Here is a 25,895-nt window from a genome sequence, read left to right as displayed (position 1 = left end):
GGAGAATACAGTTAATAATACGATTAAAGAAATGATGGAGTCACTTATTGTAACAGTCATTTTTAGGTTGAGTTTTTATATTAAAATTCCTATTTATGAACGTAACATTATTTAATAGTTAAAGCTTAAGCCCTTATCTTAATATATCTTGCAGAAAAATTAAACATTTTACAAAAATTGCCTTCAAATGTTTAGGAACTAAAAGAAGTTTGATTAGGTGATAAATAGATATTTTAGAAACGTTAAATCTTTGCTATAAAATCAAAAAGCACAAATATTGATCTTTCATTAACTTTGGGGAGCTTCTGGGAACTTATTTCTAAAGTAGACCCTATATTATCAAGCGGCTTGATCAAATATTTGAGCAAATTGATTGTATCAAGCGTGATTGATAGTTTAGAAATCCGTTTGTATCTTGTAGCCAAGCATTGTTGGTGATTGATAAAAACCACCATCTTTTTTTTTTCTTTTTGGGGTTTCTCCACTTCACAGCAACCAATGCTAAAGCCAGCCACCCCTAATCTACATTTGACATAATTATACGCACTACATTCCTCCATTTCTCAATTTCGAATGAGAGTTTTGATCAAAAGATTGAAGTGTTGATTGAAGCGCCCATCGATCGGATCCTCAAGCATTTGATTAAGCCGTTTGATAGTGTAGTAAAATGAATGTCTACACAAAAATTCAGCTCTGTGGGAATATTTATTATGTCTATTTTGACTAAACAATTACTTGGATTTTTCATTTCGAACAATGCCGTTTCAAAATAAATTATTAAAGATAGTTAAAAAGTAATATAATAGAGAGCAGCGTAGGAATGTAGTGATGTAATAGTTTTTTTTTAAATAAATTAGTTGCAATACAATGTACTGAAAAGTTTTATAATTCATGTCGTGTTTCTTTAATATTACATTTAGCCCAATCGAATTAGTCATTTAGATTCACGAAAATTCTAAGCAGCAAATCTTCGAAACTTGTTGGGGGGGGGGGGTTATTCGTAGTCAAAATTCAAAAAGTAGAGGTACCAGTCTTGTTCTGCATCCGCGATCTCGATTTAAAGGGTTATTTTTTGTCTCTTGAATAATTCGTTTATTTTGAATTTTACACGAAAAATAGTTTTCACAAAAGTTGTTCAAAATTAAATTTTCTACAATTTTGGTTGTCATCAATTTTTTCCTCGATCGATTTTTTTAGATTTATACTCGAAAATAGGGGATGAATTTTTGGTTATCGAATAACTCGTTTATTTTCAATTTTACGCGAAAAATTGTAATGAACAAAGTTGTTCAAAATTAAATTTTCTACAATTTTGGTTGTCATCAATTTTTTCCTCGATCGATTTTTTTAGATTTATACTCGAAAATAGGGGATGAATTTTTGGTTATCGAATAACTCGTTTATTTTCAATTTTACGCGAAAAATTGTAATGAACAAAGTTGTTCAAAATTAAATTTTCTACAATTTTGGTTGTCATCAATTTTTTCCTCGATCGATTTTTTTAGATTTATACTCGAAAATAGGGGATGAATTTTTGGTTATCGAATAACTCGTTTATTTTCAATTTTACGCGAAAAATTGTAATGAACAAAGTTGTTCAAAATTAAATTTTCTACAATTTTGGTTGTCATCAATTTTTTCCTCGATCGATTTTTTTAGATTTATACTCGAAAATAGGGGATGAATTTTTGGTTATCGAATAACTCGTTTATTTTCAATTTTACGCGAAAAATTGTAATGAACAAAGTTGTTCAAAATTAAATTTTCTACAATTTTGGTTGTCATCAATTTTTTCCTCGATCGATTTTTTTAGATTTATACTCGAAAATAGGGGATGAATTTTTGGTTATCGAATAACTCGTTTATTTTCAATTTTACGCGAAAAATTGTAATGAACAAAGTTGTTCAAAATTAAATTTTCTACAATTTTGGTTGTCATCAATTTTTTCCTCGATCGATTTTTTTAGATTTATACTCGAAAATAGGGGATGAATTTTTGGTTATCGAATAACTCGTTTATTTTCAATTTTACGCGAAAAATTGTAATGAACAAAGTTGTTCAAAATTAAATTTTCTACAATTTTGGTTGTCATCAATTTTTTCCTCGATCGATTTTTTTAGATTTATACTCGAAAATAGGGGATGAATTTTTGGTTATCGAATAACTCGTTTATTTTCAATTTTACGCGAAAAATTGTAATGAACAAAGTTGTTCAAAATTAAATTTTCTACAATTTTGGTTGTCATCAATTTTTTCCTCGATCGATTTTTTTAGATTTATACTCGAAAATAGGGGATGAATTTTTGGTTATCGAATAACTCGTTTATTTTCAATTTTACGCGAAAAATTGTAATGAACAAAGTTGTTCAAAATTAAATTTTCTACAATTTTGGTTGTCATCAATTTTTTCCTCGATCGATTTTTTTAGATTTATACTCGAAAATAGGGGATGAATTTTTGGTTATCGAATAACTCGTTTATTTTCAATTTTACGCGAAAAATTGTAATGAACAAAGTTGTTCAAAATTAAATTTTCTACAATTTTGGTTGTCATCAATTTTTTCCTCGATCGATTTTTTTAGATTTATACTCGAAAATAGGGGATGAATTTTTGGTTATCGAATAACTCGTTTATTTTCAATTTTACGCGAAAAATTGTAATGAACAAAGTTGTTCAAAATTAAATTTTCTACAATTTTGGTTGTCATCAATTTTTTCCTCGATCGATTTTTTTAGATTTATACTCGAAAATAGGGGATGAATTTTTGGTTATCGAATAACTCGTTTATTTTCAATTTTACGCGAAAAATTTTAATAAACAAAGTTGTTCAAAATTAAATTTTCTACAATTTTGATAATCATCAATTTTTCGTGGGATCGATATTTTTCGTTTTATACCTGCGAAGAGGTGGGGGAGAATTTTCGTTCATTGAATAATTCGATAAATCTCCTGCAATTTAGGTTCTCTTTTCCTTTGCCCCTAACGTGCGTCCCAAAAAGACAAACAGAAAAAATAATACAACATTAATAATAAACGCGATAATAGAATACTTAGGTTAACCCCCTTTTTTCGGGTATAAATCGTTAAAAATCGATCCTAGGAAAAAATTGATGAGAACCAAAATTGTGGGAAATTTAATATTAGACAACTTTTGTGAAAACTATTTTTCGTGTAAAATTCAAAATAAACGAATTATTCAAGAGACAAAAAATAACCCTTTAAATCGAGATCGCGGATGCAAAAACAAGTCTGGTACCTCTACTTTTTGAAATTAGATTACCAGCAACCCCCTCCCCAACGAATTCCGAAGGAAATTTGCTGCTTAGAGATTTCGTAAATCTCCGCCCCTCTTTAAAGCCAATCTGACTGGGCTAGTTGAACATCTTTGAAAAGTATACGGCGTTACCTTCTTCATTCTATTTTCATACAATTAATGTACTTGAATGAATACATTCTAAAAAAAATATTAATTAAAACCAAATTGATTCAGCGACCACATCCTTCGCAAGTCTCATACGTGTTTCTATTTATATAATCACCTTGATGAATCAATTTTTTTATTCTTCGTAAGTTTCTTCGTCTTCATTTTTACACAATTCCTTGTAGCGAATAAAAAATTTCTAGTAGGTATATCAAGAGGAAATTGAAAGTAATGTCAGTATTGACAGTTGATTGTCATTTGTCAGCTTATTGTGTACTTCGTAGTCGTGTCAATGTCAAAGTTATTTTGACGCCAATTCCTAACCTAACCCAACTCGGGACGAGGATATTTCCGGTAACCGAAAAGGTACACCGAGTATATAATACAACTCGTGTCGGATTCATTGAGAAAATTACCTGTAATTTAGTAATAAATCCACTTTGTTAAGTTGAAAAATCCAAAAATTGTAACTTTGAATTTATAAATCAACATGTATACAAGAGGTAGTCAACTCTATCAATGAAATTGGCACCAAAACTAATGGTCATGAGCAGACAACAACACGGGGAAGCTCAATTACTTTTTGGACGATCTCGCAAAACCAGGTGGATCGACATGGTGATTAATCGCCAAAAGTGGAAGCGATTTGATCGGCACACTGCTGTTGGTTTAATCCACGTCGAGAGTCATAGAAAATCATCTATTTTTGACCAAGATGAATGTTACAAGTATCTGTATACAACTCAAATGTCAAACTTTATGTCAGATTTGACATAGTGACATCAGTGTTGTCATATCTCAATACTTCAGTAGCAATCCTCGTAAATTTGCAAAATCGTCTGCTAAAGATAATAAAATCTATTATGCATTGAAAAGAATTAACTTCAATAGAAATGTAACTTCATCATTATAATTAATTTTTTATTCGTCACAAGACACGTATGTTCGTAATATAATCTGTTTATATTCTTACTCATTAAACATTCAGATTGTCTGTTGATGTTTGCGCAAAGCGGTATGGTTTATTGTTGAAAATATTAATCATCTGTTTACAAATACAAGATAAGTTGCTAGCACCAGTTTTCACAAATAGCAATGATGTCAGTTGTTCTATCAATTCTATCATTAACAATAGGTAAATATTAAATTTTTGCGAAAAAATGTCAATAGATATGTAGACAGTACATATTTGGGTTCAATAACCCACATAGATGGATGTGTAGACGAAGAAATTGTTGCAATAGTGGTTGGAGAAGTACAGGGAAAACAGTAGAGACCGATCTCTTATGAGACGGGATCAAATGAAACAAATCACAGACCAATCCTTTCACGTGGTGTTATACCAGGGGAAATTTAGAAAAAGTAAATAAGAAAAGAAATAAAGACGTTACAAATAGAACACGACTTTCATGACTGAGGAATTGAGTAGAGAGAGAAATAAAGTCAAAGATGTAATTGTTTACAATTATCGATTTTTACTTTTTTATTATTAAACCAGTACAACCAGGACAAATTATTGAAAAGCTTTTAAAACTAACCAATTAATACTACTACAAATAATCTTACTTATTGTGAGGTTATGTTCAACCATGTCAAATTCACGTAAACGTTTAGAAATGAGTCAAACCTTATTTTTTGGTTATAAAACATCGAGAAATCAATATTTTCATGAATTTTCTTTCATTTTTTTACTTATTATAATGTATTTAAGATATAAAGGAGACTCAAGTTTGAAAATCAAAATTTCGACACTTTCTTGATTGATAAAAACATGAAAATCATATTATGAATCGTATCATTACTATTAACAACAAGAAATAATTTTTTTATACTCATTGTGAAACTCAACGTTACAAAGAAAGCATGAACAAAGGAAATCCTAACCTAACAAATTTTTAATCTTAAATTATCATATTTATTAAGGGCGCTTGACATACAATAGAACGTTCAAGAAATTACGCTGTAAACAGTAAAAGTAAACAAATTCCTAACCTCAAATTTTTACTAATATTTTGTACCAAGTTTAATAATGAAAATAACAAAGCTAATTTTTACGAAAGTCAGCTGATCTGTTAAATTAAAACAAAAGTAACTAGATTTCAGCTTGCACGCAATAAAAAGGGCACAAAACCGATAAAGGCCGATTGACATGATGCAAGACAACGTGCACTGCAATGCAAGACGCAATATTTCTTGATCAAAAGCGTGCGCAAATGAGTTTCTTAATTTTGCTGGTATTACGTTTCATTTTCCTTAAGAGTTTTTCAAATGTTTCTTCATCCATTCTCAACTAATTTTTCTATGTTTTTCTCATCTAATTTACTAGCTAATCTGCCTATCAGACTCAAAAAGCAAGGCAAATATAGATATAATTATTGCCAGTAATGCACTGGCCACTTTTTTCTTGTTTACTTTAAGTAGCTTTGTTATTTTAAACTGTCCACAAAATATTAAATAAAGTTTGAGGTTAGGAAAATGTTTAATTTTACTTTTGGAATTTTTATGGCAACCATGATGCAGTGACATAATGTCAAATGACATGAAATATTAATCTATGAAATATTTTAATCTTGCATCATGTAGAGCAGCCTTAATGTCAAGATCTTGCATGGACAATCAGATCAACTTCATCTTCCCAGGCTTTTGTTTTTTTTTAAATTGTTCGTTTTTGAATGTACTTTTGGACAAAAATATTTGCCTAAGAAAAGCATTAACAATTTTCGGAAATAAATATGATGGTTTTAGGATTTTTTTTTAAGTAGAATATATTTTATATAAATATTATTAAGTAATTTTATTATCATCAAAATAAGTGATTTTTGTCCTTGAAAGTATAGTGTGAATTAAAAAATGATATACTATTATATATTGAAAACTTACAAATTAATAAATTAAACAATAATAATATGGAATTTGTTGTTCAACTATTAGAAAAATGCTAAATAATACTGATGGGTCTAAAACCATTATCATACCAACGTTATCTTCAAGCTAATCACAATATTTCATAAAGTTACACATAAGTAAATACTAATGGTTATTATTTAATGATTATGAATTCATAAGTTAACAATTAAAAAAATCCATCAAATTTGTATTTATTATTATGAAAATGACGAAGCTTCTTTTATGTAATTGCTTTAAATTTATGGACATTCTAACAAAACTACCACATTCCTATAATTTTATTTATGAAAAAAAATTTTAAATACTTTTAAAATTACCTGAGTACGTTCTATATTCTTATCTACTTACACACTTTTTCAAATACGTAATGAGTGATAAACACAAATAACCGTTTCAATAGTGAACTTGTTTTTAAAATAATTATATATGAAATTCCAAATATTTACAAAAAAAAATAAATTACCTTGTTTGGTGATACATCCGTGTCAGTGTATATCGTTAATGTAGATTTTCGTTCGTTGCCAAGACTACTGGAACTTATTGTATTGTACTTCATTTCTATAGGCTTAAGAATTACCAAAATACAAACAAAACGCACTTCACTTAATGTATTTCACTGTTTATCACCACCTTTAAAGTCTTTTACTTAATAATTAAAACAAATTATTAAAACTACAATAACCGCTAAATTTAGTGTTCGTTAGATGAACACATACATACACTCGTGGCGGACACTTCCTTCTCTAAGTAATGTAAAGTAGTGATTGTGTGGAATTCCAAACTTCTACTCGACCAACTTGACTTCGCACAGTGTTGCCTCATTTATTTGAAAGTGGGAGAATTCATATGTGTTATGATTTACTGTTGTGTAAATCATATTTTATGGAAAACATTGATTAATTATGAAAATTACTTAATTATAGAAATTATGAGATTGAAGAAATTATTCAATTTAATATATTATTAAAAAGTTTAAACGAGGCCAAAGGAAATTCAAAACGAATTTTACATTTAGTAATATACACACATGCAATTAAGTTTCTAATTGAACATAAAGTCATCAAAAATTAGATGATTTGTATAGAGTGTGGTTAGGTTATGTGAGTTGATGTTCGCTAAGGGACACCAAAGAAAAAAGGTTAGGTTACGTTAGATTAGGTTAGGTGAGATTAAGTTAGGTTCGGTAAAGTTAGGTTAGGTCAATAATTGCATCGCGATTGCTAATAAGCTCGAAAAATGTATACTGTGGAATCATTCTTCACTTTTCTGCCTAATGAATTGCTCCAAATTTATATGAAAATATATGATACAAATAGAAAAGTCTAATACTACAACATACTTAAATTTTCAAGGTCATCGAAGCTTTGAGGGTTAAACGGAACAATTACACACGTTTTTATATCGTTTCCAGACCCCATAAAATTAGATAAAACTTACTTTGTAGAGGGTATAGGATTTTTAAAACATCCAAAAAAACCATTCGAAATTGTGCCATTTATCTAGTTTCGCATCAAAATTAAATGCTTTTAAGAATCTACAGAATTTCTCGGTAAATTTTGTCAAACCAAAAATATCAAATAAGAGCAAAAATAAACAAAAAAATAATTGAAAATTTAGTCATTGATGGATTTTTGTTTCGCTTTTTGAATAAAGTAGACATATCAAATTATTCTGAGCAAATGTGAATATTATTTTTAAAAAATTATTGACTGAAATATTGTGATATTTTTTGAAAATTTTCTAGAAAAAGTTATTTTCAATTTAGTTTTCGTTGTTTTATAACAACAGCGGATGCTTGGCAACAGTGCTCACAACTACTCCGACCCTTCTGTGTTACCTTACAAACTAAGAAAGCTGGCGGGAGAACTAACGAATGGAAGAAGCAGAAAGAAGACAAAAAGAAACAAGTGCGCATTAACGATCATTATAATGTTTTCACCCTACTTAAAATTTACCCTTGGTTTGAAGTATTTTAGGGTCTCGTTGGAATTTATAATAGTATCCAAGGCGTTAAAAATAAGTAAAAATTGTATACATTAATATAGCGTGAAGTCTAAAAAAAATCCTGAAACAGGTAAATTTTAATACATGGTTCTAGAATAAAGTTAAATTAACCCTACAAAAATGTGGAATGAAATGCATCATGCAAATAGAAGATTTTTAATTGTCTTTTTGATTTTAGGACGTTGTAAATTGAGATGAAAGTAATTTTATTTCGTGTAAATAATGAAATGTAATTCACTTTTTTAGGTTAGTGAATATGAATATAAATACCATAAAAAGTTTTTTTGTGTGAAATAACACGTCAATTAACATATACTAAATCTATTAACAATGATTAGCCGTCAATCGTCAAAAACATAATAATTATACAGGGCTGGCTATAAAATTTTGCACTTTGTAACCGATCTAGTGTAGAAACCGCTCGGGAGGAGGGATCGGGACTGCTATAGCGTGATACTTCGCTTCTTGAAGATTTATTCTTGATACTTTCAAGCAAAAGATGGCTCAACATAATCTTGAAATATTAAAAAATGAGTTGTAATTGTAGTTAAATTTATTGCTCAGTTTGACACAATAATAAAGATTTTTCTGTGTATACTTCTGTGTTTGATTTTAATCCATAAACATAGTAAAAAGTTGGAATCCCAAAACTGAGTTATGATGATACCGCAACGAAAAATTTAATGAACGTACAGACTTTTCATAGAGCAGTAAGATATACTCTGTTTTGAAAATTTGTATTGGAACCAATCAGCTGCGGCTAGAAAATCCTTAGAGGTGTTAGACAGGGATCTGTCCTCACTCCACTCCTGTTTTACTTTTAGTCTGAAAACATCTTTCAAGAAGCCTTCTAGGGTCATCAATTAGATATCAAAGTAAAAGGCACAAAAAGGCTCCTGGACATAGTTGAATACAATTGGAAATGGAAATCAATATCAACATAGAAAATGCAAAATTCCTAGTGAATATATCATACAGTAGTGTTTTCCGTGAACATTATCAACCAAAACCTATGTCTTCTTCGTTTTGTTTTTTGGCAATTTTTTTTGCCTGATCCTGACTTTCTTTCAAGCGAAATACATGTCTTAGCACACCGACAGACATCGTAAATTGATTGTCTGACTATACCCATTCTTATAAGTGATTAATCTTGTGTCATAAAACGAGTCGTCGTTCGTTTTCTTTTATATTTTTCATATTTGAAAATAAACAAAGACGTAATGTTCATACTTGGAACATTTGACAACTGTCGAATTACTATAAACAATTAGAAACATTCTCAGTCAAACGCCTACTCTTACAATAAATTTGGTGGTTTTTTGTTATGTGTAGTATGAAGAAAAATAGGATTCGAGGAAAATTTGAGATGTTAAAAAATAGTTCTTATCTTTAGCACCTGCCAGACACTGTATATTCATAGCTTTTCGTTAAATTCTATAGGCGACCAACCCTACAAATGTGTTTATTGAGTTGCTAGTCTGTAGAATAAAAGGTTATGTAAAAATTATTATTAATTTCAGATCTAACTTTTATAAATGATAAAAACAAAATATTAAACCGTGATTTGAGATAAAATGAAAATGTTTACAAAAGAACTGAACACCAGAGTGCATTTTAAAGCGGCGTAAACGTATTTGTGGTAAAAACATTGTAGTCTGTATCCTCCCCAAAAAATTACATTTAAAAACATTCTCAGTGAACGCCTATTCTACTTGCTAAAATATCTAAAAGTATACGAATTTTTTGACCCCATACCTTTACATAGAATATACTTGAACGGCGATATCTAGACAATTAAATGTCTACAGCATCCTCTTAAACGTATGAGCTCGCAGAAGCCGTCATTCAAAGCTGGACAAATTTATCTCAAAATTTGATCGATTCTTTGATCCGGGGTATAGCTAATAGAGCTAAAAATCTCATTAGTACTAGGAGTGGGCCAAATTACCATATAATTATTGTTTGCAAAATTACGTTTGTCGATTACTAATTCTATAATAAACTTTTGTTACGATAAATTTGGTGTTTTATTTGTTTAAATAACAGAGTGTGATTGTTTATATGTTGTGAATAGGTAATGAAGTTACTAAAGAAAACAGAAGAAGATTGAAATAAGAAAATTTGAGAAGTTAAAAAATAGTTCTTATCGTTAGCACCTGCCATACACTGTATATTCATAGATTTTCGTTAAATTCTATAGGCAACCAGCACTACAAACGTGTTTATTGAGTTGCTAGTCAGTAGAATAAAAGGTTATGTAAAAATTAATATTAATTTCAGATCTAACATTTATAAATGATAAAAACAAAACCTTAAACCGTGATTTGAGATAAAATGAAAATGTTTGCGAAAGAACTGAACACCAGAGTGCATTTTAAAGCGGCTTAAACGTATTTGTGATAAAAACATTAAATTCTGTATCTTTCCCAAAAAATCCTACCTATCCCTTCTACAGATTAGATTCCAGGGATTCCAGGGATGAAACAGGTTAATCAATACACCTCAATCTGACGCTATGTCACATGACGATATTGCAAGCCCAAGTTCACGCACAGCATCCATGTTTTCTGGTACAACAGCCGTTTTTGAACGACCTTGGCGAAATTAATCCTAAACACGTTATGAGTACGTTTGACATATTGACATATCATTGTTGCCATATCTCAAAGTTGGAAAAAGTGCTTTTCTTTCAAATTGTATCGAAAAGCCTCATTATTTTTGTCGAATAACAGATTCAATATGCATTAGACATGTCAAGAAACAAAATTGAAATAATCCCATGATAGCAGATAGAAGATTTAAAGAAAATTGGCAAGTTTGATGTATATACCCAGTAAAAATTGTCCGACAAGGTTTTTTTAGATAATTATATGATAAAAAGTATTGAATAAAATAAAGTTATCAATGTGGTTATACATTTTTTTTGCATCGAATTGACAACTTCGTGACAGCTTGACAGGCAATCGCCCCATTACCATAATACGCCAATATTGACATTTGTCCGATTCCACCCAAATATCAGACACAAAAAGTTTCAAAGGTGTTGTCATAAATGCGTATTTTTTACCGTAAGCAATCAATATAAAAAAAATCAGAAAATTTAGAGTGAAATTTTCAAAAAGATGAATTCAATCATTTGCTAAACATAAATTATGAAATTTGGTAGAGTTTTTTTCAGAGATTCACAAGGTATTCATTAATTCAATTTATTTTGAATGCCTGCATTTTAAATTTGAAACTTTTGTGTGAATATAGATAACTTGAATCAATAATTCTTATCAGTTATTTTAGATTGTTACAAATTTGGTTAACAATCACAGAAACCCTGATAATAACGAATTGTGGAAAAATATTGAAATCGTAATCCAAGAAGCTAAATTGAAAAGTATCTCGTCCAACAAAAAAAAAACACAAAAAAAAACATTTATTTGTTTTCCAACGTAATCTCCTTTGAGCTCCAGCAATGTTCAATAAATTCGATACCCTTTTTATAATAAGAAACGTCAAATATTTCAAATTCTTTGACCATTGAGCCATTTTTTCAAGTCTGGGAACAGAAAATAATCCTAGGGGGCTAAATCAGGAGGATAGGGTGCTTGAGATAGCAATTCAGACTTTAATTTATTAATTTTGGCCATTGCAATAAAATATGTGTGAGCTGGTGCACTGTCTTCTTCAATACTTTCTTCTTAACCTTAACCGTGCCTGCATATGAAACGATTTTTGCCTTCTTTGGAGCCGGCTCTCCCTTTTCAATCCATTGTTTTGATTAACCTCTTATTTATGGTGAGAAGTTGTGGACCCACATTTCATCCATAGTTATGAAACGGCGTAAAACATTGCCAAACACACGATGGAAACATCTCCACGGCGCTGTTTTTATTCCATTGAGAGCAAACGCAGCACCCGTCTTGCGCATATCTTCATTCTCTTATAGTATGCGATGTACTGAACTTTTTAAAATGTCTACTATGTCTTCTAGCTCGCGCACTTTAGACGTCAAATACCCTTTTGTGCTTTTTTTCAACATTTCGGGAGTCGTCGTTATTTCATTTGGTTAACCACTGCGATGGTGGTCTTCGTAAGTTGTACGGTCTCGTTGAAACTGTGCTACACAATATTTTACTGTTGGTTACGAAGGAGCAGTCTCACCACGAGTAGAATCTAGTTCAGCTTTCATATTGGTTGGGCTAGGGCCTTTCAAATAAAAGGAGCTACCGCTTTCTCTAGGTCAGGCCAGGTACTTCTAGGGCAGTCCTCTTATAATGGGTGATTACACGAGTCCTTTGTGGCTCTATACGATAAATGTAAGTGATTGTGAGAAATATGCAGATGCAAATAACGTATTCAAGATTTAGGTTTCGCTTTCAACAGAAAATACCAAACAATCTATATAAATATCATGAAATATTTCATAATCATATTTACTTCAAAAGTTGTTTACTTTGAAAACCGCTAACTAACCTGCATGTTTTGAAGTCTTATTCTGAAAAACCACTTTGATAAGACATCGTTTCCTTATTTTATGTATAAAAGTCCTGAAACATTTTTGTTATTTCGAGTTTTGTCGGCTCTTTTCACAGTGCAATAGTTCCTCGGTTTTCGTGCGTAATTTTACAGGTAAGATTATTTAGTCTTCTTTAATATATTATGTTAAATTTATATTTTCAAATTTTCCGAAAATTCAATTCCTTCATCAACAAGTACAAGGATGCCTTTTTGGTATTTAGCAAATCAAAATTTCGCAACAAATTTCAAACATCCCGTCTTCATTTTGTACTGATTTTTAAATTTCTTCTAAAAATCTTAGTTTTTGGTTCACATTATTGAAGAATTTGTTTTTTTTTTACTTTCTTTTCTATAACTATGAGATATTTTAATTTCTTTCAGCTGTCGATCGATAAATTGATCTTGAGGTTTTTAAAATTATTTTTTTTCTATAATAAATCGTCATGATTTTTGATAAAAAATTAGTTTAAAATGACGTTTCGGTCTATTTCGGTTTTTATATCAAAATATGACTTAACATTCATAACTTTCCCTTTGAAAATGATTTGATTTGTTTCAAATTAAGCTAATGATATCAACTCACCTGTTTTCACTTTGATATGGTGTCAGTTCATTGTATTCTGGATTACCAAATACGTTCGAAGATACCAGAAATAACATCACCGTTTTGTTTAATACAATTTTGAGAATTTCCTGAGTTTAATGAGCGATTTTAGATAGGATTTTGTCCAAGTGACCTAGGGGAGATCCTCCTCGTTGTTTAAAAACTGTGGAAGAGCACCGTCATGCATGAACTACATGCGCCTTCTAATAATAAGTGAACTGGAAGCTCATTTTCTAGGAAATGATGACCAGTCAACCGTGCCAAGCCAAACATTGACCCAAAAGGAGTGTTGGAATCATGCTACAACTGTTGCGTGTGGATTTATGTTCGCCCACGTGTGAAAACTCATAATGTCATGTCTTGAAAAGTTGGTTTGATCCTTAAACAGAATATCAGCAGTATAAATGGAATTATTTAAAATCCAGTGACAGAGGTAGCAAATATTGAACATTTCTGGATTTTGGTTCTCCTAATTTGGTATTCTCACATTTCTGGGTCGCAGAATAATATACCATGATTTAGCAAAAGTTCCTGTCGCTTATAAACGAATATGTGTCTTAATAAACGTATAAAGATTATTTGGATAACGCTGAATACATTTGGAACGATGTGCAGACATCGTTGTTAACTTAACACAAAAAATCCTTATGATAAAAATTGGTTATTCGTGTTTGCATCAATTTTTAGGTTTGACACAGTATTTGACAACTATTTCAAAGTCCATTTTATATAATAAGTATGGCCGTTACCAGAAAATTAAATTAGATTTACAGTCAGAGCTCATTTATCATAAACAATTGTTTATGACAATAGCAATATTTCAGATTACTTAGAAAACGCCCTGTATATTTTATTTTCATACTTGCAGATGTTGTTGTGAGTTTTAGTTCTAAAGCAGAGGTATCAAACTCAACTTTGCAGAGGGCCGAATATTAAATTTTGAATTGGTAGGTGGATCAGATTGAAAATAAAAACTGTTTTATTTATTAAATTATATAAGTATATAATATATGGTTGTTAAAAATCATATCAAAGTTATAAAAGATGTTGAGATGTTGAGCTCGAGGATCCTGACAATTCTCTTCTTTTGGTTTTGACAAGTTGATTGATGTCAGTTATCATATTCGTTGTAGTTATTTTAAGAATTGATTGAGGAAGTAAGTAAGTTCAATCTAATTAAATTTCTCTTTCAAATTACTGAATGGATTGTTGAAAATTGGGAATTTCATTTCATTCATTTTGTGAAAGTCTTCAAAACGATTGTTGAATTCCGTAATAAAATTTTACAGAAGTTAAGAATATTCATTCAATTTTTTTTTGGTTCATCGTGCCCAATGATTTTAAATAAGGGAAAAGGTCCAAAGTTTGATTTTTTACCTGATTTTCTCACAGCCACTTCGTTTCAAAGGCTTGAATAACAGCTCTAAAAAACATTATTCTTCTGTGTGTGACACAATGCGATCGCGGGCTTTATTGATATGGCCCAAGGGCCGGAAGCGGCCCTCGGGCCGTATCATGGGGTTTTTGAGGTTTGTCTAGCTATTCTTTCATTTTGTACCATTTTTTTATCAATATGTCTTTCATGATTGTAATATTTGTATATAAACAAAAAACGAAATTACTACATATTCTCCAGCAATTTTGATATTTTTAATTTATTCTTTTAAATCTTATGTGTTTTTAATATAATATTTGTTTTGGTATTATTTTTTTCTCAAAATTAACTTTCAATTAATTAGAAAATGGGGTCATATTGGTTTATGTAAATTTAGTAGACCATATATTTTATGGGGTAAGCCATCAAGAATTTTAATTTTCTTTGCATTTGATAGCCAAATAAAAAGTCGTTCTTTTTAAGATCGAATAAGATTATTAATCAATAGTTTCAATTTTGTTATTATAATATATTTTCATAATAACAGATTTATCTGTTTTTAAAATTTTGATCTGTCTATTTAGTTTTAGCTTTAACGTTTTCCATTTTATTTTCAAAATTAGTGAACAAGTACCAGATTTAATTTTATTTTAAGTTCGTTAATCAGATGATTGGTACTACATTCAATTTTGCGTTGGATATTTGTCACATGTAATTCTTTTCACTAGAAATATTACTGTAAAATTGGAACTCGAAGATAAAACTTCATTCAATTCATTTGTTCTAAAGACTAGGTAAAAAGTCCTTTCTAGCTTCATTGCGTGAGTTCTAGAAGGAAATCAAATCCTGCTTGAAGATTATGTATCTGCTTGGAAAAAATTTGTAAATAAGATACTATTTGTACTTTTCTATTTTTGAACAATATTGAATAATCTGTTTCAGAATCATCTCATCATTATGAGTAGCACAAAGAGAAATCTTGTCAAACTCTTTGACAGACCAAAGGAATTGGTTGTTATGCCTAAAGGAGACGACAACACTGTTTTTGATGTACCTAAGGAATACTTGGTAAGAATAATATTAATATTTCTGTAACTATTTTTATGACAAATCTCATTCTTGATTATCTGTATTGTAGGCTTGAAAATTGAACAAAATGAGTTGATTTACTCTTAACTACTAGTCTATTCCTATTGCCGATTTCGTTCAGGGTTCAGGTTTCATTCATTTCGAATTTTCCATTAATAATGAAACGTCTAAGCAAAAAATTGATGATCTTACTGATCTAATCCAAGGTTGTAAGATTTTTTCATTCAGCAAACATCATTTGCACTTTGAATTTCCATCACACCTGGTCGCAACCGATCAATTCAGCCTAAATTATAAATACAATCCTTAAAATTAAGTTGAGTGTCCCCTTGTACTTATCTGTGAACTTTCTTATCACAATGTTTTCCTTCTACGTTTTCCATTGGTATTTACACCGCGTCTGAAGGTTCCGACCTTTTATTATTATTGCTACGTTGGGGTATCTCCAGATTTGCATTTCGAATATAATATAGAGCATCAACAATAATAGAAAGTACTTTTTTGATTGATCTAGCACAGCCCCAGATCTCTAAAACGTTTTCATATATTTAGCATCTAGCTCCTTTGCCACTTTCATCTCAGCAAAGCATCTAGAGTCATTTCTACAGTTTTTGGTAGATTATTGGCTCTTTGTAGCTTTTGTGTAGGTTATTCCATAGTTGTATCATCTATTATTATGTCGATTTTTATGTTAATCATATCAATAGTATATTAAATGTGTTTCGTATGTATAAAACCAAACACCCTCTCTAGTGGCACTCCTACTTTTATTTGTTTAAACTTAAGGTCTTAACTTTCTTGAGATCTATCCGGCTTGGAAGAATTTCTTCTTACTAGACCCTATCAAATGCTAGTACCTACTATATCCAAAAACAGAGCCGAGCATATTTCTGAATCTTCATAGAATTTTTTTAATTAGATCTGTGATCTTCGAGGTCTGGATATTTTATAACGAGACTGCGCGCATAGAGGGCCTATGGGGACAATTCTCTATCTCCCGCGTGTGTTTTTAAGTGGTGTAAGCGCTTTAGTGAGGTCCAAGAGAGCACTGAAGATGACCAGCGCTCAGGTAACCAAAAACAAAAAAATTGTGCGTGCAGATCGTCGAATGAGCATCCGGATCTTGCTTCAACTGGTCTGCTTAGATTTCCTTGAAAGGATAGAAAAGTTAAAAAAAAGATCGGCTTTGAAAGGGACCCGATTTGAGTCGATGAAATCGCTAAAGCAAAAAACGGCAAAGCTCCTAAAGGCCTTCACCAAAGAAGACTTCCAGCACTGCTTCAATCAATGGAAAAACGTATGGAAAGGTGTGTGACGAGGGTATCTGGTATTTGCTTATTCCTTACCAATTCTTCGATCAAATGAAGATCATTTTGTGTGTGTTTGATATTTATAAGTGTGGAATTCTTTTGAGTGATCATTCGTACGAATGAACTGTCTGATGTTACCTTCATTCAATTCAAGTTTCTCCACATATAGGATAAAAAAATTCATAAAATTACCTTTCCACTTTACCATAAATTAAAAAAGAAAAAAAATTATCGAAAATAAAAACTTTGAAAAATAAAATTTAGTTCATGTTTCAAAATTTAGTGATAAAAATTTTTGACGAAAGAGAAATGCTCTAACCCAATGTTCTTTGTCTCTAATTTTTCTAAAAAGTTAAAAAATTTGGTTTCAAACATTTATCTATGAATAGAGAAAGGCTAGTAAAGTCCATAATTCCTACAAATACCATTCACAAGGTCGAATGAAAGCTTTCTTAATATTCTCTAAATGATGACCAAATTTGTTTTATTTAAGCCTGAAAAATACAAAAATGTCGGCAATCAAATAGTTTCTCGTTTTGGAGAGGAAGCTTCAGGAGGCAAAATTCCAGTCACAACGATTTCTATTCCTCCTTTAGGAGAAATTTTGGAACTAAGGAGAGACGACAATTTTTCTTTATTCATACCTAAACATAGAAAAATTGCTGGTCAACTTATTAACATATATTTAGGTACGAATTTGTTTACTTAAGAATAACGCGTATTATAAAAAATATATTCTTGTTTTTTTTTAGGTATGCGTTCTGTTGATGATCTTCTATCAGTGGCTGTATATACCAGAGATCGTGTCAATCCGTATTTATTCAACTACGCCCTTTCTGTTGCTCTCCTACATAGATCGGATACCAAAAATATAGATTTACCTTCTTTTATTAGATCTTTCCCGGACAAGTATGTCGATAGTAAAATTACTTCGCAAGCTAGAGAAGAAGCCAATCTGGTACCGACTGGTTCAAGGGTAAATTCTTATCCATTAATATTGTATTGATTATATTATTTTCAAATTTTTAGACACCAATTGAAATTCCGAAGGATTTCACTGCTTCAAACTTAGAACCTGAACATGTTTTGGCTTACTTCAGGGAAGATTTAGGTATCAATCTTCATCATTGGCACTGGCATTTAGTTTACCCATTTGAAGCTGCACTAGAAGTTGTTAACAAAAACAGAAGAGGAGAACTTTTCTACTACATGCATCAGCAAATTATAGCAAGGTAAATAGAATCTACTTTTTCCTAATTTCTGAGCTCTAGCCAAAAGAATCCAAACCCGTACGAGGTTTGTTATACCACTCTGAGGAGACGTATTAACGTCGAAACCCCTAATTGCAATCGAAAACCATTGATTGATTGAAATCAGAGAATCTTCGTCGAGGGAGGTATTAGCCAGGGAAGTAGTTGTTTTCTCCTTTTAGAACGGCGGAATATATTTTCGAAATAACAAATTTCGAAATAATTCCAATTCAAATTATTCTAAGAATTCTCAATACACTGCTTGAGACCCGAACGAAGGTTGTTAAACCGCTCTGAGGAGACGTAATAACGTCAAAACCCCTAATTGCAACCGAAAACCATTGGGGATGTTGATATCGACAAAAAGGTCGATTGAAATCAAGCTCTTCAGAGAAGATGTAATACAATCTTCGTCGAGTCATTAGCCAGGGAAGTATTTGTTTTCTCCTTTGAAGAACACCGGAATATATTCTCGAAATATCGTATTTCGAAATAATTCCAATTCAAATTATTTCCAATACGTCTGTAAATCCTTCGAAAAGTTTTTTTGATCATAAAAAAGGTATTTTTACCAGGTATAACTTCGAGAGGCTTTGTACTGGATTGAAACGAGTTGAAAGATTCATCGATTGGCGCAAAGCTATCCCGGAAGCCTATTTCCCAAAGCTCGACAGCGCAGTATCAAGCAGATCATATCCTGCTCGTGTTGCTAATCAAAAATTATCGAACCTTAAGAGAGAATTAGATCAAATTGTTCAAGATGTCGATGATTTGGAAAGATGGAGAGACAGAATTCTTGAGTGTATCCATTCTAGAAGAGTTACCAATGTAAGAATTGATTCAATAGAAGATTGAATAACATCTAACCATTTTTTTTCTAAAATTTTTCAGCCTGATGGTACTACAACAGAGTTGACAGAATTTGAAGGTATTGATGTATTGGGAAACATGATCGAATCTAGTATTTTATCACCAAATAGGGATCTATATGGAGATTTACACAATATGGGACATGTATTCCTCTCTTACATCCACGATCCTGACCATAGACATCTTGTAAATATAATTTGAATTAAATTGATTTCTGTATAAATTCTTAACGTAATGGTTTTCGCAGGAATCTTTTGGTGTAATTGGAGATTCAGCAACTGCTATGCGTGATCCAATTTTCTACAGATGGCACGCTTTCATTGATTATATCTTCCAGCAATTTAAGTCTATATTACCAAGATATACGAGTGAGCAGGTAAATAGATTTAGATAATAATACTCTACTAGTATTGCATCTTTTATTGTTTTCATACACATCATTTAGTCTTAGTTAACAGGTCAAAACATTTATAAGTAAGACCAAACCTTTCGTACTATGCAGTACAAATGCTGCAAAGAAACTAGAAGGTCGAATAACGCGGGAGAAGATAAAATACAGGTAGAGCCTCTGATTTTGTGGAATGGTAAACTGCTACTGTCAAGTTCTTATTAACACCCAGAAGAAAATCCTATAGATTAACTTAGTATGAAAGCCTTGCTTCAAAACCAGCGACACTTGAAGGATTTTCCAATTCTGGGGAGCCTCCATGGACTAGTACGACCAAGAGGACTACAATAAGATCTACGAGGCCTTCTTATTTTTAATATGCATCAACGTTTTTGTTACTGTTTTTATAAGATTCAATTTTTTCAATTTTCAAAGTTATTTTATATCCAATACCCATATGGTTTATATTATAACACAATTAACTTGGTCCAGGTCTTCAATTACTACTGTTTGTATTTCACTTTCATGCATTCGATTCAACACAAATATAAAGTAATAAGAATCAGTCTTCATTGATCCAGGATGAAAGCTTCTTCTAGATGATTAAAGCTTAAAGATTAATCTTCCATTCAGTAATCGAAATCGCTTCTTATAAAATTGAAATACTGCAATTACAGCAATTATTGCTTTCATCTCTAATCCATGTGTTTTATATCTCTACTTCTAAGGGTTGTGCTGATTGAAATGTTTGCTCAGTCTTGCATGTATTAACTTAAGAAAACACAGACTGATCAAAGATTGTTACTTCTGAATAAAGTGCTATTTCTTTCTAATGGTCTCCAGGTGAGTTCAGTTAATTACTTACTTGGTATTCCACCCTGAATAACTAAGGAGGTGATACATTTCGAAAGTAAGGGTGAAATACGTTGACGTATCCACGAATTCAAGGAAGACACTCATCACAATACGGTGACCTCCGTGGAAAATTTAATATTTGTGCTCGTATTTCGTAAAGTCCTTTCAAAGCACAAACTTAAAAGATGATGCACCAAATTAACAGATGATTCACTAAAGATGAATGACTTTGATCGAAGACTTCTGACATTCACTGCCAAAGAAATCATTCTTCAATAGATACGGATTGAAGTATCATCCTCATACAGACCATGACCAAAAGTGTTACTGGAGATTGGAAAAGTGTCTCACCCTGCTCTAATTAGACCTATCAATCAAAGTCAAACATCAAGGTCTTGGTGATCATGTGCTATGATTGAGGCAAAAGCAATTCGTTCCAAAGGGAAACTATAAATTAGTCTTGATCACCTAGAGAATAACCGTTATAAGTTATAGAATTTAATGGATCAAATGACTAATTAACTTCTTGAAAACACAACGTCGTTTGAAGCGCAAACTTAACAGGATGGAGTCCCAAATATTCACAATGGAAACTCGCGACAGCCAAATTTGATCATAGACTTCCAAAGCCGAAATTGTAAGTGAAGATGAAAGTTTGATATATGTCTATGAACTCAGTACAATCAGAGCTCGTAAATTATAAATCTTAGATAATAAACCATCCGCATTCTTTTCCATTATGACAATATCTATTACTACAAGTTTTTAGCAGGCAAAAATTTTTCTGTTTGTCGGTATTCCACCATATTCTGCTCCAACCGACTCTTGCAAAAATGCTTCCATTCAACGTTAGGATAACTGCATTGGCAAGGACCATACTATGAAGAAATTACCTCCTATTCTGTTTTTAATAAGACAATAGTTTTATGATACCTCCTATGATACCAAGAAGGTTTATACAATCTTCTACCTGAATAGTATCAATACTAAACAGTACAATAAAGATCAAAATTGTTTGTGACAATTGAATCAAATTTTTTCTATGTTATTGTCCTCACCACTAATGTTGATTTTTTCCTGTCAATTTTCTATTGGTTATACATTCAATTCTTCTCATTGCTCTATTGCTTTTCATTCACTTTGATCCATGTCTCGGTTTCTGTATTTTTATATTTTACATTCAAGTTGAACTACCCAGGAGTCACTGTTGAAAGCATCAATGTAGAATCAGGAAAGGCTCGTAATACTTTTAACACTTTCTGGCAAGAATCCGACGTGGACCTATCGAGAGGAATGGACTTCCAACCACGTGGTGCCGTATTTGTGAGATTTACCCATCTCAATCATCAGCCTTTCAACTACCGAATCACAGTAAACAACAGCGGTAAAGCCAGACAGGGAACTTGTAGGATATTTATGGCGCCTAAATTCGACGAGAGGGGTAACCCATGGTTGTTCAAAGACCAAAGGCACATGTTTATTGAATTAGATAGATTCAGAGTAGATCGTAAGTATTTTTTCGATATTTAAAGTAAAAATTAACCTTCTGGTTAATGTGTGATATTGAGCAAACCAAAGGTTCATGTGAGCAAGTGCTATTTTGCTCATTTATCTCAATAGATTTCAAGTAACTCTAAAAAAAGCTATGATCAGAAAAATAGAGATCCTTGTACCCGAAATTGATCAGTTAATCACAACTCAATGAGATAACTATGATCGGTTAACCCGATCATGATCTGGATGTTTCCGGAAACTAACTCTGATCACGTTTTCCTGTTCGGAAACTGATCGAGTTAGTTGGATCGTAGTTATGTGATTTGATCATTTCTACCCTTGTAGATCGGTGGGTAATTCTCAATGACAATTATTAAACATCTCGTTCTGAGTTGAGTTGAAATACTCAATCAGCTGATCTACCTTAAACCGGGGTGTAGTTTCCGAAAAGTTTTCATCTGTGACAAAAACAGCTGATCTTCCAGTACCCTGAATAAGATTGTAAAGACGTAGAGAGGAATTTCCAAGTACTCAAAAATTCTTAGTTGAAATCAGAGCTCAATGATCTGATCAAACATCTAGATTCATTTAATTAGATACGTCGTCTCTCACAAAAACAGCTGATCTTCCAGGTTCTAAACTACTTAATACTCAATAGATCTCAAGTAACTCAAGGAAAACTATGAACAGAAAAATAGAGCAAATTCAGATATAATCAGAGATCTCGATGAATCTAAAATGAAGTCTGCATAATAAGTTCGAGATTGAACAATACCAAATGATTGGCTCATCCAAATCAAACTTTTTTTCTACCTAATGAAAATAAAATTCTTCGAAAAAATCAGGTGGTATACGGCTGTGTACCTGTCACAAGACAGGGTCTAGAATTAATCAAATTTTTTCTATAAAAATAAATTCTAAATAAAAACCAAATGGTTCTTATTTAGAAAAGAGCCTTAAACACTAAGTGGAAGAAAAAATATAAATAAAAATTTCGTGGATATTTTGTTGAGATTTTTTTTGGATTCATTTCATTTTCAAGCCATTATGATAAAAACATCCAACAGTTTCCTCAAGCTATTTTATTTTTGGCATGTTTTGTCTTTAAAAATGTTTTCGTTCGTTGAATAATCATTTTTTTTTAAATGGTGGAACCATTCTCATTGATAACCATAGATATATTATACAAATATAAATTTACGTTTGATTACAGTGAAACAAGGTCAAAATACAATAATCCGAGCTTCAACTCAATCTTCTGTAACGATTCCATTCGAAAGAACCTTCCGCGATTTGGATACCAACAGACCAGAAGGCGGTGGTAATTTGGAACAATTCAACTTCTGCGGATGTGGCTGGCCGCAGCATATGTTAATTCCAAAAGGAAATACTGAAAACCCTGGATTCCGATGTGAATTGTTCGTTATGATTTCTAATTATGCAGATGACGGAGTAAGTATTAGAAACATGGAAATTGGTTCTCCACTTTGGGTTGTTGGTTCTCCAATTTCAGTTCACTCAAACTATTGTATGAGAAAGATTCTGGCTCTGCTTGAAAAATTTGAACCATACGGATTCGGGTCCATCACTCTTGCCATATTTTCGCGCGCGACAGGCTCTCGTATTATTTTCCTTAAAAACTCCAAGAGCCTGAGACTTGTTAGCGTCAACTTTCAAAAAACTATAAAAAGCATGGTTAAGTCTGGTTATCTGACCGGCCAGTGCGAATTTCCAATACGAGTAATTTTGTAAACCTCAAATCCTTCCTTAAATATCGATTGTAGCTCAAGAAGTGCCCTTCCACTACATAAAGAGATTGAAATACATGCTTCAATCCCAATATTTAGCCCACAGCTAGGAGAGAAAGAAACGTTTTGATGTCTTCTCTAGCAAAGATGATTTTGGGTATTCCAGATACGATTATTAGCCGCTGAATGGAAATAATTTTCCTCTTCGTTAAAATTCAGGATGGCTTAAGCCTAGTTTAAACACCTTTGGGAGTCAACAGCTAACAGCTCATACAGTCTCTGTACTTTGTGAGGAAACATCCTCAAATCTTTTGCCAAAATTCTAATTAAAGACCGTCCAATGCCCAATTGAGTGACACGTCGACTGGCCGAAGTTCCAGCCTCCTCTTGAGCAACAGCAGCGATATTCCGGCTGGTCAGAGGCTGAAAAACCTTGGGAAAATCTCCTGTTGCTCCAGTATCTTTAAAACGGTTGATCAAACGACGCAATTTTTGTTCAATTGGTGTCGACCAGGATATCTGCGACCAATTGTTGCACAAAATTGAAGACAATTATTTAGGGTTTTTGCGAAGTAAACCAATTCATGGTTTGTGTTTTTCTTTGCTCCATAGATGTCAAATCCGATTCGACACAAGCTGATATTTGAAAAAATTATAGGGTTTTCCAATGTAAGGAAACATCTTCTAATCTTTTGTCCAAATTCTGCAAGAATCGTCGATAATGATCATTTGAGTGGCATGTCAATTGGTCGATGTTCCGGGCTCCTTTTGAGCAAGGAATATTCTCAGCAAAACGGCTGGTCAGAGGGCGACCAACCTTGGGAAAATCTCCTGTCGCAGTGTTTATCTAGTTGGTGTCGAATGACCAGGAAATTTACGACAAATTGTTGCACAAAATTGGAGATAAATATTCAGCGTTTTTGCGGAGTAAACCAACTCATGACTTGTGTTTATGTATTTATGTTCGTTTTTTAAATGTCAAAACTAATTTGACACATGCCGCCATTTGAAGTTGAAGGGTTTTCCAATAGTACGTTTACTTTTGTCCTGTTATTATCCTTTTGTATCCAAATATTTTTCATACAATAAAAATTAAAATAAAGAATCATGGCTACTAACTAAATAGTATTTCCAGTTCTTCCAGGATGTTTGATGGGTCTTTGGTAAATGACAAAAGGCAGCGTTTTATGTTTTCAAGAAATTTTGTCATAACTGTTTTATTATTTGGCGTTATCTTTTTTCTTTAGTTTCATTAATAATTTTGTTGTTTGATATTTGTGCAGGTGCGATTTTTTCTTTTCAGGCCCCAAATTTTGGTTTTTGTTACTATATTTCATCATGAATTGATGAAAAAATAATTTGGTGTATTATATTTTCGCAGGTCAATCAAGATCTTACTGGTATTTGCAACGATGCTGATAGTTTCTGCGGTGTTAAGGATAGACTTTATCCTGACCGTCGTTCTATGGGTTTTCCATTCGATCGAGAGCCCAGACAAGGTGTGGATACTTTACAGCAATTCCTTACTCCCAACATGAGATTTCAAGACGTTATCATAAAATTTTCCGGCAAAACTTTCAGACCAAGACAAACAACATAATTAACAGGGCTATGATGATAATGATTGTACTTATAATGACGTTCTATGATGTAATTTCGAATCAAATAAACTTTATTTCATGATAAAATTTGATTTTTCTTTTCTAACGATGAGAAAATTATAAAAACGAAGGAAAATATGAAGGAAATACCCGTTTTATCATGTATTTTCCCACCAATAAACCTTCTCCCATTAAAAATTAATCCCGTTGGCGAGTATTAATTTTCGCGGGAGAAGGTTTATTGGTGGGATAATTTTGTATAAGACAAGTTTAGCTTTAGATTTTAGTTTACCTTCAGTCTCTGAAGACGATAACTTTGTTATCGAAACGCGCATCAGGCAGAGTAATTGTGAATATTAGAAACTCACTAACTTGGCATACCAGAAATTGAATTTACTGACTTCCGGTAGAACAGGTAGAAGGTTTCTGGTTTTTCCCAAAGTCAGATATATTGGTGAGGATTAATTT

At 31.8% G+C, this 25,895-nt stretch overlaps 2 protein-coding genes across 2 annotated transcripts in view; one reads left to right on the top strand and one right to left on the bottom strand.

Moving 5' to 3' along the window:
- LOC130901330 (uncharacterized) overlaps window positions 1-7,100 on the bottom strand; it is a 45,517-nt gene extending 38,417 nt beyond the window's left edge. Inside the window, exon 1 of the mRNA XM_057812635.1 lies at window positions 6,794-7,100. Within this exon, the coding sequence (XP_057668618.1) occupies window positions 6,794-6,886 (93 nt within the window). The 5' untranslated portion in view covers window positions 6,887-7,100. The remainder of the gene's footprint in view (window positions 1-6,793) is intronic.
- Window positions 7,101-12,898: 5,798 nt separating this feature from the next.
- On the top strand, window positions 12,899-25,514 carry LOC130902373 (phenoloxidase 1-like). The gene is made up of 11 exons (XM_057814475.1): window positions 12,899-12,954; window positions 15,765-15,890; window positions 17,715-17,910; window positions 17,974-18,197; window positions 18,251-18,453; window positions 19,047-19,299; window positions 19,363-19,527; window positions 19,589-19,717; window positions 21,770-22,091; window positions 23,292-23,530; window positions 25,208-25,514. Exons 2-11 carry the CDS (start codon window positions 15,780-15,782, stop codon window positions 25,424-25,426), a joined length of 2,061 nt encoding a protein of 686 aa, XP_057670458.1. The 5' UTR covers window positions 12,899-12,954; window positions 15,765-15,779; the 3' UTR covers window positions 25,427-25,514.
- The last annotated feature ends 381 nt before the right edge of the window (window positions 25,515-25,895 follow it).

Source organism: Diorhabda carinulata, chromosome X (genome assembly GCF_026250575.1).
Source record: "Diorhabda carinulata isolate Delta chromosome X, icDioCari1.1, whole genome shotgun sequence".
NCBI lineage: Eukaryota > Metazoa > Arthropoda > Insecta > Coleoptera > Chrysomelidae > Diorhabda > Diorhabda carinulata.
Note: the sequence above shows the minus strand (reverse complement) of the source record. Positions and strands in the feature narration are given on the sequence as shown.

Excerpts from the sequence above, each read along its gene's own strand:
- LOC130902373 (XM_057814475.1), top strand. The coding sequence starts at position 15,780 with ATGAGTAGCACAAAGAGAAATCTTGTCAAACTCTTTGACAGACCAAAG. Across the intron at positions 15,891-17,714 it reads ATGTACCTAAGGAATACTTG|CCTGAAAAATACAAAAATGT; the intron begins GTAAGAATAATA and ends GTTTTATTTAAG. Across the intron at positions 18,198-18,250 it reads TGGTACCGACTGGTTCAAGG|ACACCAATTGAAATTCCGAA; the intron begins GTAAATTCTTAT and ends TCAAATTTTTAG.